The 18,294-nt window shown below is 45.2% G+C and overlaps 1 protein-coding gene across 1 annotated transcript in view; it reads right to left on the reverse strand.

Annotated features, from left to right (window-relative positions):
* Positions 1-6,181: 6,181 nt before the first annotated feature.
* Positions 6,182-18,294, reverse strand: part of Irak3 (interleukin 1 receptor associated kinase 3) — a 58,938-nt gene continuing 46,825 nt past the window's right edge. Inside the window, exons 9-12 of the mRNA XM_032912994.1 lie at positions 10,533-10,731; positions 10,019-10,081; positions 9,767-9,931; positions 6,182-7,644 (exon numbers count right to left, since the gene is read on the reverse strand). Coding sequence (XP_032768885.1) covers positions 7,168-7,644; positions 9,767-9,931; positions 10,019-10,081; positions 10,533-10,731 — 904 coding nt within the window. The 3' untranslated portion in view covers positions 6,182-7,167. The remainder of the gene's footprint in view (positions 7,645-9,766; positions 9,932-10,018; positions 10,082-10,532; positions 10,732-18,294) is intronic.

Here is an 18,294-nt window from a genome sequence, read left to right on the forward strand (position 1 = left end):
TTTACAACTTTGTTTCTCACATCTATGAAACTTTATTTCTTCACTGTACATTTAAATACATGGTGGACACGAACAGATGAATAATTAACAGGTTACAGTTGTCTGTTGGGCCATGTGATGGCCGTTCTTGGTTGTCAACTTTGTTACATCAGGAATTAGCCAAAACCCAAGCTATTGTGTATATCTGTGAGAGCTTCTCTTGATTGGTTCATTCTAGGTGGGAAGACACGCCCCTTATAGCCAGGCCACACCTTCTGCTGGCAGCCTATGCAAAGGACATGGAAGAGGAAGCTCTTGCTCTTCTCCCACTTGCCCACTCTTGCCAGCACGTTCCTTCCTTTACTGGCATTAGAATTACTTCTGAATTCCAGCCTGCAGCAGTCTGAATGTAAGTGGCTCCCCTAGGCTGGTAGGGAGAGGCACTATTGGGAAGCATGGCATTGTTGGGAGGAAGTGCATCTCAGTTCACTTCCTGCTACCTTCGGATCAAGATGTAGAACTCTCAGCTCCTTCTCCGGCACCATGTCTGCCTGAATGGCACCACGCTTCCTCCATGAGGATAAAGGACTGAACCTCTGAGCTGTAAGCTAACCCAATTGGATGTTTTCCTTTATAAGTTGTCAGGGTCATGCTGTCTCTTCACAGCAATAAAACCCTAAGACACAGTCTATGCACATAAATATTCATCGATATTTGTTCCATATGATCTAGAGCCAGTGGGGAACGTGATGACTAAAGGAGCATCAGTTTATGCTAGGTAGCCATCTTGATACCCATCAGCCATTTGTCTCTGACTCCAGTCCCTGGAAGGTAAGTTCCCAGTAACCTGACCCAGTGGTCCCCACCCTGAAATGTACAACGTGACCATCTGCTTGCTACAATATGACTAACTGCTTTTTTTTTTTTTTTTTGGTGCTTCTGTAACTTGCTTATATGGATACCTAAGAGTTATTTGGGGTCTCCTTGACCACTAACATGATGGGACAGACCAGGTTTTACTTGCTTCCATAGATAGCGAAGGTCTTCTTGTGTTTTTTTGCCTTTAAAAAGCCCTTTCCCACTCCTTCCTTCACAACCTATCTGAGATTCAGCTTTAAGACTGTCATCCTGCTAGCAGCTAATCAATAAATCCCTTAATTATAATTGAATTGTCTATGGTCTTTTCCCAGGGGTCAGGATGTGACACTTTGACTCCGATCACTTCTGCTCATTTCCTGTCCCTGCTTTCTTTTGTACTTTAGGGAAGAATTCTATTTCCTCCATGAACTTGACAGCCGGCTTCTCCTTAAGACCATGGAAGAGATGAAGTTGTCTTTTTTTTTTTTTTTTTTTTTCTGCTTCTAACTGAGCCCTAACAGTGACGGTAGGGGCAGAAAGAGTGGGCAGTTCTTTCTTCCTCCTCAGCAGAAACGTCCAGAAGCATCAGCAGTTGGCGGTCAGCAACACAGCAGCCCCCAAGCTCTTAGGTCTGCCTGTTTCCTTTCATCCCTAAAAGTGGAAATGGCTATAGGTGTCGATAAACTCTATAGGTGTCGATAATCTCCAGCTAAGTTCATATCCTCATTCTTTCCCATTCTAGTTATTTTACCACTTTAATAACTAATTTCTAATCTTAATTTCCTGTTCGAAATACTGAGCAGGTGTACTCTTTCCTTGAAAGGCCAGGCACTAATCCAGACAGGTGCAAACCTCAATTCAGGCAAAGGAAAACTTAGAATAGGAGGGACTCGAAAGGGATTGTGGGTCCTCAATGAGACTTTTCCCTAGGGAACAATGAATGGCACTGCTCAGCTCATTCAAATGATTACTGACACCCAAATGATAGTGCCAGGATGTGAGGTAGAGAGAAAGATGGGGCAGTGCCAGCGAGCTCTTCTAAAATTCAGCGGTTATTTTTTTCATTAGGTAAATGCATTTTAACAGCCAGTACAGGCTGTGAGTAAACACATAAATTATTTTCCTGTCTTCCAAGTGCTAGACAAATGCATGATGAAAATGTCAGCGATTGCTCTGCCTCCTGTCTCCATCAAAGCCTTAGCCCTGTCAGCCGGGAATTGATATAAACAGGCATATTGGCTTCTTACCCACACCCTGCTGCAATCTTATATTTTTCTGAAGGCTATGTAAAATAGAAACGGTAAAAGGTCAGAGATTAATATTTACCCTAGGCTAAAGTTAGTATGACTCTTTTTTTTTTTAATCTTAAAAGAGAAATAAGACAAGATTCAGCGTCTGACAAGCTGGCAGTCCTACTAAATAATTAGCTGTCCACTTGCAGAATGACAGGAAATTATCACCAGTAGTGAGATAACCAGAGACTATTTATTTATTTATTCTGTGCATCAATGTGCCATTTGGATTTGGTTCCATTTACATGGCATTTCTGGATTGCATTTCCCTAACTCCTCTCTCAGGACCTTTGCCTTGATGGTGCAGTTGGTATCACGGGCTTTTCCCTTCTAAGAAATACAAAGTAACTTTGGTACATTCATTTGCTACAGAAACAGCATAATCTGTGTCTGCGTTATACTCTCTACAACTAGAAACAATGTCTCCTTTGGCTAGCAGCTGTTTTGATCACATTTACACACTATGTAACTTATTTATGTCCACGAAGCAGCCCCTCCAGTCAGGACTCCTTATATGTGGTTACCTTTCCCTGGGGATTAGCTCGCATTTCCCTTTATAATTAATGCACCACTGGCCTCATCGGCACTGTTCCACACCCCATCTCTACCTGCTGCACACAGTACTTCCTCCCAGCTTCTCTTCACTCTTGCAAGCTGCCCCCTGCCCCTCATTGATAACTTCAGCCCAGAGTCTACTAAATTCAGCGGTTAAAATCTGTATGTCCACTAAGAACAGATAGTGGAGAAAAAGCAGAGGAATGGGTACTCTGTGTTGGAAAATGGATCTCCCCAAAGATCTTTTTCCTCAGCTGTAAGTAACCCTTTGAAGAGTAGACCTGAAAGCAGAGGAGATCTGGAAAAGGTTCTGTCTAAATCAACCACCGCTTAGTCACAAAAAAATGATCAGTGTCTGCAGCCCACTCTCCATATTTCAAGTTGCTGACTTTTGTCTCTGAAAATATCCAGGAGATGGGCCATGAATCTATTCAGGAACTCTACTGCTAGGTGAGACGTTAAAAGCAGCTTGACATAGTCAATTCTTTCTCAGGATATTTTTTATTAGTTTTTGTAAAGTTTATAGAAAGTATTTCGATATCTTTGAAATTATTATTTCAAAATTAATATTTTGAAAGTATTATCTCTTATCCTGACTCCTCTCAGACCCAGCCTCAGTTTCCCTACCCACACAACTAAGTGTGTCCTCTTTCTTGCCCCCAAGCCTCCCTTTCTTGATCCATTGAGTTCAATTTGTGCTGCTCAAATATTTTTGGTGTGAGGACTGCCCTCGAGCTTGGTTGGCCAGTAGGTCACATCCTTAAAGATGCTTCTCTCCCAGAGATTCTTTATCATCACCATTTCTTCAGTTAGGGATGGACTTCATGACCACAACCCCTCCATGCTGGGATTTTGTCTGACTTGAACTTTTGAAGTTCTTAAGTGTGCTGTGACCATGGCCATGAGTTCGTATGTACAGCTGTACTGTGGTGTGCAGGATCTACTGTTTCCCTGTAGTCGGTCAACACTACCTCTGGCCCTTACAACTTCATCCTCCCCTAATCCCCCATGATTCCTGAGCCTCAGGAGGAGGGCTCTGATATTAATGTCTCATTTAAGGCAGGACATTCTGCAGCCTCCTGTCCTCTACAGGTTGACCAGTTGTGGATCTCTTTGTCAACTGCCACCAACTGCAAACGAAACCTCATTGAGAAGGACTGAGCGGTGCACCACTCTGTGGGCATAGAAATAAGTCATTGGAAGTCACTTTAATAACATAGTCAATTCTTATTTTATTATAGTTTTATTGGTTTTTGTTTTTCGAGATAGGGTTTCTCTGTATAGCCCTGGATGTTGGGGAACTCACTTTATACACCAGGCTGGCCTGAACCTCAAGTGATCTGCCTGTCTCTGCCTCCTGAGTGCCAGGAGTAAAGGTTTGTGTCACCACCAATCAGAAACATAGACAATTCTTAATGGTCTATCGTGAGTTGTTCTGCTTCCAAGCTGTATCTCTGAGGTAAGCTAAATCAATCTCAGAATGGCTTGTAATAAACAAGTCACTTGCTGAAGACTTTTGATGCTTTTTGTGGGGAAGTGGAGAGTAATGGGGGTTGAACGCAGGGTCTTGCACATGCTTGGTGAGTGTTCCACCACTGAGCTGTAATCCTAGCTTTCTTTTTGCTTTGTAGCCCAGGCTATCCTTGAACTTTGTGGTCCCCCTGCCTCAGTCCCCTGATGGCTCAGATTGCAGACTTGTGCCGCCAGGCACAAGTGATGTTTTTACACACACACACACACACACACACACACACACACACACACACACACACACTTTGCAAGACAGTTGGAAAAACAGAAAACAGTGTTGAGCAATCTGGGCACCCAGATATGTTCCCATTGGCCTGTGAGAACGAACTCTTCCACTTGTTTTCCAGAGGTCTGCCTTAGGCTTGTCAATCAGACTGAAGCTTCTTGTGTTTTAACCACACTGCCTGCCTCTTCAGAGAACAGGAACTCCATGTTTTTTAACTTCTTTGTTTTCCTCTCCTGCTTCTGATTTCCAGTGACTTCCTTCTCCAAGCTGTTCTTCAACCTCGACTCCAAACGTCTCTGATTATCCCATGCATCCTGCCTCTCCCAAGGCAAAAAGAAAGCATGGTGATTTCCTCTGAAGGACAGACTCTGTAAACCCACTGGAAATGATATTTCTATCCATGACCATAAAAACTTGGCTAACTTAGTTGGTAATATTTGCTATGTTGGATCTTTATTATGTAGACTTGTAGATACAGCTCCATGGAACATAATTCATGAGAAAACATCAGCTCTGCCAAGGCTCTCATGCTAAATCCTGAAGAGGTAGCCCCTAACACACAGGAAGTGTGATGGAGTAATGGCCTCCAAAGAAGTCCATGCCCCCCTCCCCAGCCAGAAACCTGTAAATATTTCATATCCCAATAGAAAAGGAGGTTTGGGATGGGGAGTGTTGTGATAGAATCTCGGCTCAAGTCCGGACAGACCACACCAGGCCAATGCAGTTCCACGTGAGAGAGGTTTATTGTGGGAGACGGGGACAAAAGGGGGCGACAGGGACAAAGGAGGAAAAGAAAGAAAAGAAGAAGGGGCAAAGGTCAGGAAGGGTCTGCCTTTTATTTAGGCTGTGACGTAACCATTTGCAGGTAAAGGTGGGAGGTAAACCAAATGGATGCTGGGAATGCATGGCGATTGCCATGGCAACAGACGCACTGGTCCCTATCGCCTATGGGTGATGTCACCATCATCACTGGATTCGAAGGGAATCTGCAGCCAACTGCAAAGCTGGTCTCTGATACTAACAGGGAGTCATGGTAATTTAAGGATCTTGAAAAAAGGAAAACGTCATCAGCTTTTTGAATGGACCCAATGCAATCACTAGGTTGAAAGAAGCAGTGTGTCAGGAATAAGAGAAAGGAGAAGAGGAAGATCTTGGAAACAAGGTGGGGAGGAGCCAGAGGGAAGAGGAGGGGGGAGTGTACAGCCTGGAGATATGCTCTGTCTGCTCTGATGGTGCTGGAAGAGTCTACAGACTGAGCAGTCCAGGAGGAAAGGTGGAAGATTCCTCCCTGGAACCTCTGTGGGGAGCACTCGAGCCTTCAGAGCTCGAAAGTTGTAGAAGGCGATTGCATCACACTGCTAGCTTTGTGGTCATTTGTCACAACAACACCAAATGAAAGCCAAGGTTTCGTAATCCAGTAAATTAGGTGACCTGAACCATTCTGATATAATTCAGGAAGCGATGAACACAAAACAAATACACAGAAACTTCTGAGAGATCATTTATGCTGGGAGTCTTCCAGTGAGGAGGAGCAGCTGAGGGGAGTGAGGCTCCCTGCAGGAGAGCTCCTTCACAGAACCTACAGCGGAGCACAGAACAAGGCCGACTGCAAAGTGATCTGAACTCTTATGACCACGTCTTTTCCCAGGGCACAAAAGGACTTGATTAAAATCTCGCACATTCTACTGAGGATGTAGCGGGTTTCTGACTGAATAAAACAACAACAACGCTGTAATTTTTTAATATTGTTTTTATAACAATTGGCATAACGCGGGTAACTCTTCTAAGAATGTAAGTACAGAAATGCAGACTTTGGACTGGAATTCCCTCTCCATACAGAACATGCCGTAGCAAGGGTGACTTGGCTCACTTCCAGACTGACGGGTTAACCAGCGATCAACAAAAGAGAAGCAACTTAAAATCACAATTCTTTCAAAAGGCTCCTGTCACCACTTACAAATTAGACATTTCCTACACCTTTCCATGTGAGCAACGTTTCCTGTGACTATGGGAAGCCAATAGACCGTCCAATCCCTAGTAGAAAGACTGACTGGGTGCTGGTGGCAACGACGGTGAGTTTTTGTTGGTGTTTATTCATTAGCTTTTGCGGAAACGATCTGAGGACCAAGTGATGCTAAATCACACCATGCAATAGACCTCATGTGGGAGATTTATTGGGGTGGCCTCCCAATAGGCCCAAAGGCTGCCTTTGAGCGAAGATGGAACAGAAAGAGGGTGGGGCTGAAGGCCTCGGTTTTATAAAGGGCATGGCGCATGCGCAGAGGAAGAATGGCACTGTATCACATTTGGCTCTCGGTGAACAACTGGCTGCTTACTTGGAGAGGGCTTGAGGAGAACCTGGTTCTGGAATGTGGGTGGTTCTCTGATCATCTACACAAAGGTCTCACTCAGATGATGACAGAGCGACTTAAAGTTCCTGCCACTCTTTGATAGGTTTCGACAGTCAGAACCCAGAATCTTGGATAACTCAGATCGGCTCCAATTTAGCTTGGGTTTGACTGAGAGACGTCACCCGAATAAAACATCTCTTGACATTCTGTTTGGAGAAGAAACAAACGTCCTTGCTGCTAATCTGCACTATTCAAATTCTCCATCTGTTGGTTCCTTGGCCTTACTCACAGAGCTCAGACCCCCTGTCTTTCCACGGTGATGTAACGCTGTTTGCTCAGGTGCCTTTAGCGACATGTGCTTTATCTTCTGGTGAATTCACTGCCTTTTGGACTGTTCGTGCTCACTGCAAAAGAGTCCAGAGGAACACCTCTTCTCCAGTGGCTTGCTCCCATAAGAATAGCCTGGTACTTCCCAAGAAGAGCCCAAACTGATCACAGTAGGCCTTAAGTCCTGGGATGCTTCCACAAGCTCTGGGGACCAGCATTCCTCACAAGAAGAACTGGGCATGTTGCAAGCAGCTTCACTTCCCCTGTTCCCTTTGTTTCGATCCAAGCCCAGAAAGGTGACCTCAGACTGGCTACATTCAAAGGGGGTTTTCTGTGTCACTCTATCTGTCCTCAAAGCTTCCTTGGGAGGTACTGGATAGTTATTCTGGTTTTCATCATCTTCTACTGGAATACTTGGAACATTATCCAAGAACAGAGGAGAAGGACACCTGAAGGACTTCAAGGAAGTGGGAGGGTCTTCTGCAAAATACAAGCTAGGCTGTGTGCTCTCCAGAGTGTTCAGGACCTGATTGGCAAGGAAGCACACAAACACTTCAGGGAAGCTTCAGTGACAGCCCCATTTACATTTTCCTCTCTACCTCATAGAGAATATCCTCTCATTTTCCTAATAAGTAAATTAAGTCAAATTTAAAAATCACAAAATAAGAGCAATCATAGAATTATGAATTAGAAAGGATATTAGATATTGGAGATCCTCTTTATTCCAAGGGCCAGATCAAGGGATTTGAAGGAAGGCATAAAAGAAACTATAGACTATCAAGACACCTGACTTCACCCATGAACTGGCCACCACCTCTCTCTATGGTGTCAGATGGGTCTGGGTGCACTTTCAACCATAGAAAGTAGAGGGTCCTCATGGAATACATCAAGGGTGATCTGGCCTCTGGGTGTCAAATGCCAGGATTGGAGAAGGAGCTTCTTAAAAATACAGTTCTCTTCCTCAACCAAGAGACTGTCATTTTTGAAAAAGAAGAAGAGGCAGAGGAGGAGGAAGAAGAAGAAAAAGAAAAAAAAAGGAGAAGGGGTAATGAAGAGGAAGGAGGTAGAAGAAGGAGGAGGAGAGAAAAGAAGGAGGAAGAAGGAGGTAGGAGGAGGAGGGAGGAGTAGGGAGGAGGAGGAGGAGGAGGAATAGGAGTATTTAAACAGCGTCACAGAATATTTGAACATGCAGCCAGATTAGAAAACCAATGATGACCTGATATATTTTCATTCTTATCCTACATTCTCTAGAATGCATTCTATATAGTCTAAGATCTTCATTCTTATTCTTGGTTTCCCTCCCTCTCCCTCTATAAAAATACAGATGGCTTGAGCATTAATGAAGTCTTCTCCTGAATTCCACATCATTTCATGTCCACAATAGCATCATTCTGATTTTATAGTTAAAGCTGTGGACCAAGAGAAGATCCACACGACTACAGAGGAAGGGAAAGCCTTGAATCTGTGCCGTCAACCTCCCGGATCCCAGCTTTGTCCTTCTACAACACAGCTGATGGATCCTCGATGGAACAGGATTCTACCCGGAGATCCTGACAGGCCTCCTATGTGCTTTCCTGACACCCAGTGTTCCAACACTGGGATTATACCAACTCCTTGTTTAGGATGCTCCCACAGCTCTCCAATAGACTTGGAATAAAACACAACTCCAAGCAGAGAATGAACGGCCCTCTCTCCCCTGGAAGCTCCTGTAGTTTTTTTTTATGTCTGTTCCTTTTACTCCTCTCACCTCCATGACGCTGGAATGCTGGAGGTCTTACAGCTAGGGCTAGTGACCGCTGAGTCAGCCCTCAGGAGTGCTGATTGCCTCTTCTGAGGATGTCCTCCCATCCTTACTGCTGCCTACATCTAACCCGTTCCCCAGATCACAGCTAAGCTGTTGTCACCTTCAGCAAGGATCCTCTGGTTGCCACAGACTGAGATCCAACTCTGTCATGACGCTACCCTTCCGATCATCCTGGGATTCTGACTGCCATCATGCTGCCTACTGGACCAAGATATCATGTCTATTGACATACTGAATGTGATTCTTTGCATTGCAAGCTTGAGAATGCTCACCATTATCTTGACCGCTATGTAACCCCAGCACCCAAAATACGATATTTGCTTATAAATGAATGGATTACATCTATGATGATGAAAAATACATTTTAAAACAATGAAGACAGATGTGTTCTTTTTAAGGGGTCAGATAGCTAAGTAAAATGCCCCTTTCAAACTACTTTTCATTAGATTTTTTTTTTTTTAAGAAATTTATTATGAACGGAAGTGGGAGCATTCTGGGGAGTTCACAGGAAGGTCAGAGGATAACTCGTTCTTTGCATGAGTTCCAGGGGTCAAACTCAGGTCACCAGGCTTGCACAGAAAACATGCCTTTACCTGCTAAGCTACTTTGCCGGCCCCATATTTGATACTTTATAACAATCTGGTTCTACCTAGTAATGACTTCTACAGAGGTAGCAGGAGTGTGAGGTGTTTGTTTTATATTAGAAAGGTTATCTATTATTCTAGAATTCTCTGTGGGAAGCTGAATTGGTCTCACTAATTAAGAATTCACTTGGACACACAATTTATCGAACTCAGAGTTCCCATGGCACTTTTTTTTTTCAATAAAACCTCATATATCTTACTTCATCCATCGTGGGTCTTAACTTGGCCCGCGTTGCCACACACTGGCCCGCCAGAGAGAAGAGCTTGGCAGAGAAGTTCCGAGGACAGGGAGGTATCTTCCTGTCTAAGAACGAGAGGCAGGAGTCTAGGCCTCTCTTCTCCATCAGTTCCATGAGGAGGTCCCTCTAAGAAGAGGAAAGAACAAAGTTGTTTCCCGGACTCTGTCGAGAAACTAACAGGCAAACGGGTGCCGGCAAGAGAGCAGTTCTTACCAGCTGAACGTGTTTCGGATCATCCAGCACCACTTTGCAGCCCGTTAGAACCTCCATGATCACCTATAAGGAACATACATCAAGTCAGCCACAGAGGCTGAAAGTGAATGCAAAATTAGTTTAAGCTATTTAACGTGTGTAACAATGGATTCGGTTCTAAATAATGCACTTGTACTTTATTACTTCATGGATTATGCAAAAATTAATGTGTCAGATAATAAGTAACAGAAAACCAATAGGTATAAAAGTTAAAACTCTTAAAATTTTTCCTCTAAGCCAGTGGTCCTCTGCTTGCCTAATGCTGTGACCCTCTAATACAGCGGTGACCGCCAGCCATAGAATTATCTTTGTTGCTACTTCGTAACTGCAATTTTGCTGCCGTCTTGAATTGTAATGTAAATATCTAACATGGTCTTAGGGGACCGCTGTGAAAGGTTGAGGGGCACTGCTGTTGGGATTAGAACCCTGGCGGCATTGAATTCTCGTCCGTGGCTCAGCGGTAGGAGACACTCACGATTCCAAAGCTGTAGACGTCCGTTTTAACGGTGAGTCTTCCCTGTCTGATGTATTCTTCCGGCATGTACCACAGATGCTTCCTGCCGCTGCCGGTCATATTTATGGTAGAACTCTGCTGCTCTAGGTGGGGTCGGAAGTGCGCCGCGGCAAAATCGGTTAGTTTGGGTTGGAACTGGTCATCCAAGAGTATGTTTGCACTAAAAGTGTGGTCAAAGACAGACAGGGCAAAGCATCACAGAGGCTGAGATACAACGTGGAGAGTGATTCGGAACACCGTAAGATTCAGCCAGACATAAATGCCCACGGGCGAGCGTGCATTCTAAACGTTTCTCTTCCAGCACAAGTTTAAAGGAAGCCTCAAAAGAAAGATCTGAGCCAGGAACAGTGGGTATTTCAGACTCTGAAACATGTGTGGGTGCTATGCCAACAGGACAAACTAACTTAGGTAAACCACGGTGCCTTGCTTGTACTCTTAAGGACACCATGAGCTCAGTTTTAAGCAGCTAGTCAGTAATAGAATTTGTTATCTACAGAGAGGTGTGTTATGGGATGCTAGGCTTACTAGAACTGCTACCCTAGAACGACTTGCCTAGTCTTTGATAGCCCCTATTTGGGTCGCTCTCAACCTTCCTAATGCTGGGACCCTTTAATTCAGTTCCTCATGTTGTGGTGAGCCCTGACTATAAAATTCTTTTAATTGCTACTTCACAACTTTAATTTTGCTTCTGTTGTCAATTCTAATCTAAATATATGATGGGCAGGATTTCTGATATATGATGCCAACCACTACCCTGCTTTAATGCCAGTCCCACCTCAGAGTTCTATCTCTGTGAGTTCCATTTTAGTTTTTGAGACTCACTTGGGGCGTGAACTACTGCAGAAGTAAAGGCAGAGTTCATAGAATTCATTTAGGGAACTGTCACATTAAAACTAATCGTGTCACATCTTAGATGGGAGCAAATATTGGTTTGCTTTATGCCTCAAAAGTCTGTCATAGACCTACAGGGGAGGAGAAGCCCTGAGGGACGTGCATTCCACACGACAGAGTCCCTTTCCTTTTCTGGGCCCTTCAGTTCTGCCATTTGCATCAGTTCTTGTATTTGAGGCCAGGAGAACTGCAGAATCTATGAGGGCTCATGGGATGTGAAGTCCATTGGCTGCCTGGGCTGTCTGGGCACATGGTAGCAAGCACAGAGACTGTCAATCAGTCATCAGAGAGCAGCAGAGGCTGTTGGAGTGGTTGGGGGCCGTGAGCAAGTGACCTTTTGTTTCAGTTTTGCTTAGGGCTCTTCAGAGCTTGTCCATGTTCTGCTGCTGAAACGTTTTCCCCTCAGTTTTTCATCCAAGTGTCAAGGCATGGACTTGGTCATACTATGTGCTGTTATGCAGTAACAGCCCCTGGGTAAGAAGTCCGTAAGCCTGAACAAACACCAACTCTTACAAATGTCCCAAAGGTCTCTGCTGTCCCAGAAGCAGAACATGAACAGGCAGGGTGAATTGTGATCCTCCAGGGAAAACATGGCTTCTAGGCTATAGTGGGATTCATAACGGATTTGAGAACATTGGTTCCATGTTCATAACCAGGGTCTCTCAATCCAGGCTTTGGCTAGGACCAACTTGACAACAGATGAACTGAACTGATGCCCTAAGTTCCTTTAAGAGTAAAAACATGTTTTAAGGGGACTGGAGAGATGGCTCAGCAGTTAAGAGCACTGACTGCTCTTCCAGAGGTCCTGAGTTCAAATCCCAGCAAGCACATGGTGGCTCACAACCATCTGTAATGAGATCTGATGCTCTCTTCTGATGTGTCTGAAGACAGTCACAGTGTATTTATATATAATAAATGAATAAATCGGGTTGGGGATTTAGCTCAGTGGTAGAGCGCTTGCCTAGGAAGCGCAAGGCCCTGGGTTCGGTCCCCAGCTCCGAAAAAAAAAATAAATAAATGAATAAATCTTTAAAAAAAAAAAAACCCATGTTTTAACCCCTGGCTCTTCCCTCCACAGAGTGGAAAAAAGGAAAAGAGTAAAGTGCAAAGAGTCGACTTTACTATGCCCTGTTTGCTCTGTGTGATCTTTTCCTCTGAGAGGGAATAAGCCAGGGGCTGTGTGCCCAAGGTTTGTTCAGTGATCACAGTCCTTAACTTTCTCCCTACCTGCCTTTTCTCGAGTGCCTAGCAGCTGCTAGATGCAGCTTGTGTCTCCCATGGCCCAACTCTGTGCTGTTCCCCACCCATTCTTTCATTGTCTCAGTCAGACTCAGTGTTGAGCATCCTGCCCTTCCTCTGAAGATCCCTGACAGGAGAGAGTCAGATCCTACCTTGTGATGGTTTGTATATTTACCTCTAATAGCCCAGGGAGTGGCACTATTAGAGGATGTGACCCTCTTGGAGTAGGTTTGTCACTGTGGGTGTGGGTCTTGTCCTAGCTTCCTGAAAGCCAGTCTTCTAGCAACCTTAAGAGGAAGATGTAAAAATCTCAGCTCCTCCTGTACCATGCCTGCCTGGGTGCTGCCATGTTCCTGCCTTGATGATAATGGACTGAACCTCTGAACCTGTAAGCCAGCCCCAATTAAATGCTGTCCTTTATAAGACTTGCATTGTTCATGGTGTCCACATTGAACGTGGGAGTTTGTCAGCTGAGTCAGGAGATGAAACGGGCAGACACATCTCTGACCCTCACAGCATCACTCGCATGAGACAGGATAGAGCTGAGGGTGAGGTCCCGAATGCCTTGAGGAAAAGGCTGCAAAATTCAGCTAGGAAAGAAGCCAGAAGCAAAGGGGAATGGTACAAATCCCCTACCCTGTGGCACAGGCACATACAGACACTCGGTGTGTCTGAAGGTGGCCTATGGCTCATTATAATACTAAAAGGCACACCTCTAAGTGGAGATTTAAGATGCTGAAGGGACATGCAACACATGAAGTTGTATGTAGAACTACATGTAGCAGCACACCATGCCCAAGAAGCCATTACACGTGCCATAAAAATCCCAACTCCCCATGGCAGGTCGTTGGAGCCACTGTCCCTTTGCCCTGTCCCAGCCGGCTTCCTCCCTTAGAAGCATAACTTTGTCTTACACACAGTTTATGCTGCTATCCATGTTTCTCTGTCCAGTTCCTTGTTCCAAAACAATATAAAAGAAACTCTCAGAAGTGCCTAGTGAACTCTTCTATTCAGTGACATCATGGGTTACTCCCCCCACCCCCACCCCAGTTTTTACTACTCTGGGAGGCACTCCTGTGTGCTCCTGTGTCATCTCCACACAGAGGAAGATGGCAAAACTCTAAATGCCAGGTGTGGTTGTTGTTGTTGTTGTTGTTTTGGTTTTGTGGTTTATCTGTATAGCCCTGAACCAGGTTAGCATCAAATTCAGAAATTCACCTGTCTCTGCCTCCCAAGTGCTGGGGTTAAAGGCGTGTGACATTGCCACCTGGCTGACTGCCACATTTTCAATGTCTTCCTCCTTCACCCCAGTTCTCCAGAAGGCGTGGTATTCTGATTAATACGTTAGGCACTTGAAAATGTCAGAGCCAAATCTAAACGCCACATAGGAATCCCTGAAGGCTTTTTTTTTTTTTTAAATATAGGAAAGGAGGGTGCAGAAATGGAGAGGGACAGCAATAATAATGAAACCCATAATCCAAGCCATCTACTTGACCTGCAGCAAAATGAGTAGGAGCTGACAGCGAGGTTGTCACGTGAGTGGTGAGTCACATGACTGTGAAAGCATAGGCAGAGGTGAGCTGGGTGTTACCCAGGACACCCGCTGAGGTCACGGGGTCAGTGAGGGGGCATGGGTCAGACAGGATGGTCTGAAGACACTGCCCTTACACACTGAATACTGACATCTGGTGAAGAGGCCCGTTCTCGCCAGCAGGCCTCAGCATGCGGCGTGATTTATTGGGTTCTAAATAAAGGTTAGAGGGAGGTGAGAAAGAGAAATGCTCAGCTTTAGGAAAGCGGGACTTGTGAAAACTTGTCTAATGCTTTCCCCTGTCCCCTGCTTCAACCTAAGAGAATCTTCAATTATAAAGTGCCTCCGGCTACCACGTGGGGCAACAGAGTAGTTTGTTCTGCAGCATGAGAAGGGACTGACAAAACGAAGAGACAGGTGAAGTCACAACAGGAAGCACAAGCAGGGCTTGCTTCTGGCCGATTCAGAGGCAGACGGTGGGCAGCTTTGGCCCACGCTGGCGTCTCATGTTTCTACCCCATTCCCTATCCTGACTCTAAAGGTATCTGCTATAACGGAGAGGCCGACGGGACTTATAATTCTTTAAACAGAAGGATCTCTGACTGGGGACATGGGGCAATTCTGACCAGGTGGTGAAGCTGTACCCTGACTCAGGTGTAGTGACTTAACTCCTTTTCTTTTTGAGGAACCTGATCCCCCAAACAATACTACTTGATAGTGAGAACAGCTTTCTCTGCTCGTGGCTAACTCCTGATTTAGCAGAAACGGTTTGGCCTTATAAAACCTCCTTCAAAGACATTACATGCATTTAGAGGGGCTTATTTGAGCATCAGTCAATTGCCTGGGGGTTGCCTCGGGAAAGGTAAGAACTCAACCCAGTTGGCAGACACAACTGTGTCTCTAAACATCCCAAAGCCAAAGTGTTGTCAACTAAGAACTGCTCAAATTCTGAAGCCAGGTTTCTCTCCTGTCTCAGTCAGGGTCTCTATTCCTGCACAAACATCAGGACCAAGAAGCAAGCTGGTGAGGAAAGGGTTTATTCAGCTTACACTTCCACATTGCTGTTCATCACCAAAGGAAGTCAGGACTGGAACTCACACAGGGCAGGAAGCAGGAGCTGATGCAGAGGCCATGGAGGGATGTTACTCACTGGCTTGCTTCCCCTGGCTTGCTCAGCTTGCTTTCTTATAGAACCCAAGACCACCAGCCCAGGGATGACGCCACCCACAATGGGCTGGGCCCTCCTCCCTTGATCACTAATTGAGAAAATGCCTTACAGTTGAGTCTCATGGAGGCATTTCCTCAACTGAGGTTCCTTTTTCTATGATAACTCCAGCTTGTGTCAAATTGACACACAAAACCAGCCGGTAGATCTCCACTTTCAACAACTCAGTGCCTATAGCCCTGTCATCCCTAAAGGCCAACAGGACACTGCGGGCAATGTTGTGTTTTTCCCCCTATGCTTACTTCTTATTAAGCCCACCTCCACAGCCTGTTCTCTCTCTCACTCTCTCTCTCTCTCTCTCTCTCTCTCTCTCTCTCTCTCTCTCTTCTATCCCCATTCAGACAGCCATTCTGCATCCATGCCCCACCCCCAGGTCCCCAGGACTCTCCCAGACAGGTGTGTTGCATGATTTTTGTGACATTCCTTGGCCCCCAAAGCGAAGTTACTCTTTCCTCGAAAAGTCCTTGGACAAATGGCACATGCTGTCCATGTCAGGACAGTTACAATACCAAGACCCCCTCTCCGGATGGCCTGCCTGCCCTCAGATGTGGCAAGATCCAGTTTCCCCAGACTCACAGGTTTCTGGGGGAGTAATACATTCTCTCAACTCTGCACAAGAGCACTTATGGCTTCCACCCTAAGAATGGTCCAAGCCCTAAGCTGTTTCCCCATTGCATTGTGGGGCTCTCTGTGTCCCACTGAACTTGTCCAGGTCTCAGAAAAAGAACAAAAGCTGGTCTGTGCTTTACAGGTGTGTGAGTCTCAACATCCAGCCAAGGCCCAGTACTGTTCTGTTAAATGTGCAACGTTAGGCCTTCAACCGAACTCAGTTTCCACAGGGCCCCAATTTCCACATCGGTACAAACATCTGATGACACTCGCTAGATAAGAAAATGCTGGCTGAATTATAATGAAGACCTCAAAATGTGCATTGAATGACATGGACTGGCCACTGTCTAGTCCATTCATTACTCGATCTCCAAATCCAAATGCCAAGAAATGCAAGAAATGCATTTGAATGTCTCAGGAAGTGTGCAGGGACCCTATCTCAAGAACAATGAAACAGGATTGCAGGGCGGTCCTGGGAACCTCACACCCAAGGAGAGGGTGGAGTTCCAAATGATTTTCAGAGACAAACTTAACTACAGTGGTATTTCTGGATGATTTCAGACAACAGGGAGGAAGAAGCTTGAGGTATTTCTTGCACCTGCATTTACATATCTGCATATAGAAATTAATGAGTGCCGGTGCTTGTATTAATCACTTTCATGTTATTTTGACAAAACACTGTGACCATAAGCAACTTAACGAAGAATTTATTTTGGCCTAAAATTCCAGAGGGATAAGAGGCCATCATCGGAGAGAGGCCTATCTATCATGGTAGACTCTAGTAGGCAGAGAAGCAGGAGCAGGAAGCTGGGAGATGGCATCTCAACCACAAACACAAATCAGAGAAAGCAAACTGGAAGTAGGGAGAAGCTATATAGTCTAATGCCCATCCCCAGTGACACATAGTTTCCTCCAGCAAAAACCTCTGCAAACAGCCTCACTAACTGGGAACCGGGTGACCAAACACCCAAAACGACAGGGGGCATTTCTCATTCAGATCACCACAGTACTTGGAGACGATGCTGGCAACGAGAATTATTAAGAGAACTTTGGATTTGCGTGATATCTAATTGTTTTAGCTCCCCTTCAGGAAAACAATAAACATATTCAGCTATCATAAAAGAGGAAGGAACTAGGAAGACATGAGGAGAATCTGAGGAAAATCATTTATATCTAAGGTGGTCCTCAAACACAAAGATGGTTGTTATAAAATGATGAAGGGGAAGATTAAAGAATCAATCCGTCCAGCTGTCTCATCGCTTGTAGACCTAGATGCCGTATTAAACACGAAACTGACTCCCAGCCTTCACAAGTCTGCAGCTGTCAGCTGACTTGCCCAAGAGGCCTGGGATAAAGGCAGAAAGAGGCAGAGTCCCCAAGCAAGAGTGTCATCAGGGCCGATGGACCAACCTGCAACTGTCTATCCACCCTACCAGTCTCCCTCCATACTTAGAGACCAGCACATAAGAAATGCTGTGTGTGCTTTCTCTCTACACTCTAATTTTGTGTCTCTGGTCAGTTTCCATTCTTCAGGCATCCCTGGTGAAGCTTCCCGCTTCCCTCCTCTAATACTGTTTCACCAATGGCCAGAACAGCCTAGGACATGAGTACACAGGGCCTATCAGAAACACGAAGGTTAACTTCCTGATTTGGAGCCATTGGCAGGAACGAATGTCTGGGATGAGAAACGCTTCAAATGCCTTTCAATTTAAATTTATCTGCAAACGTGAACACGCCAGGTCTAGTGCTATCAGATGCTTTAATGAGATCCTGTAATTGGAAGACATCTTCATTTCCTAAAGATAAACGTGTGTCTTCTGCCAAGGCTGCAGACTGCACTCTGGATTCTCTCTTTGGATCCTCTCCTTCTCAACTCCCACCATCTGGTAGCGAGTTTTGTTTGTATAACATCCTCTTAAAGAGTTCAAATTACTAAGATATTTCTGGGCTAAATGAACCGCCAGACTCGCTGAAAACACCTCAGGAATGCGGGCTTTGCTTCCTCCTGTGGGTGTTCCTCAGCTGCAAGCCAGACATTTTCCTCCTTAGAAAGAGAAATCTCTCTCTGCTAGGACAAACCAGACCGACAGTGTGGATCTCTAGACCTTGTCACTCTCCACAAGAGTCTGACATCAATATCTTAACGTGTACGCTTGGTCTTTTCTCTCTTCCTCAATCCCTGGGTCTGTTGATGAAGCCAACTCACTCCTGGTAACCCCAGGCATGTA

Source organism: Rattus rattus, chromosome 1 (assembly GCF_011064425.1).
Source record: "Rattus rattus isolate New Zealand chromosome 1, Rrattus_CSIRO_v1, whole genome shotgun sequence".
NCBI lineage: Eukaryota > Metazoa > Chordata > Mammalia > Rodentia > Muridae > Rattus > Rattus rattus.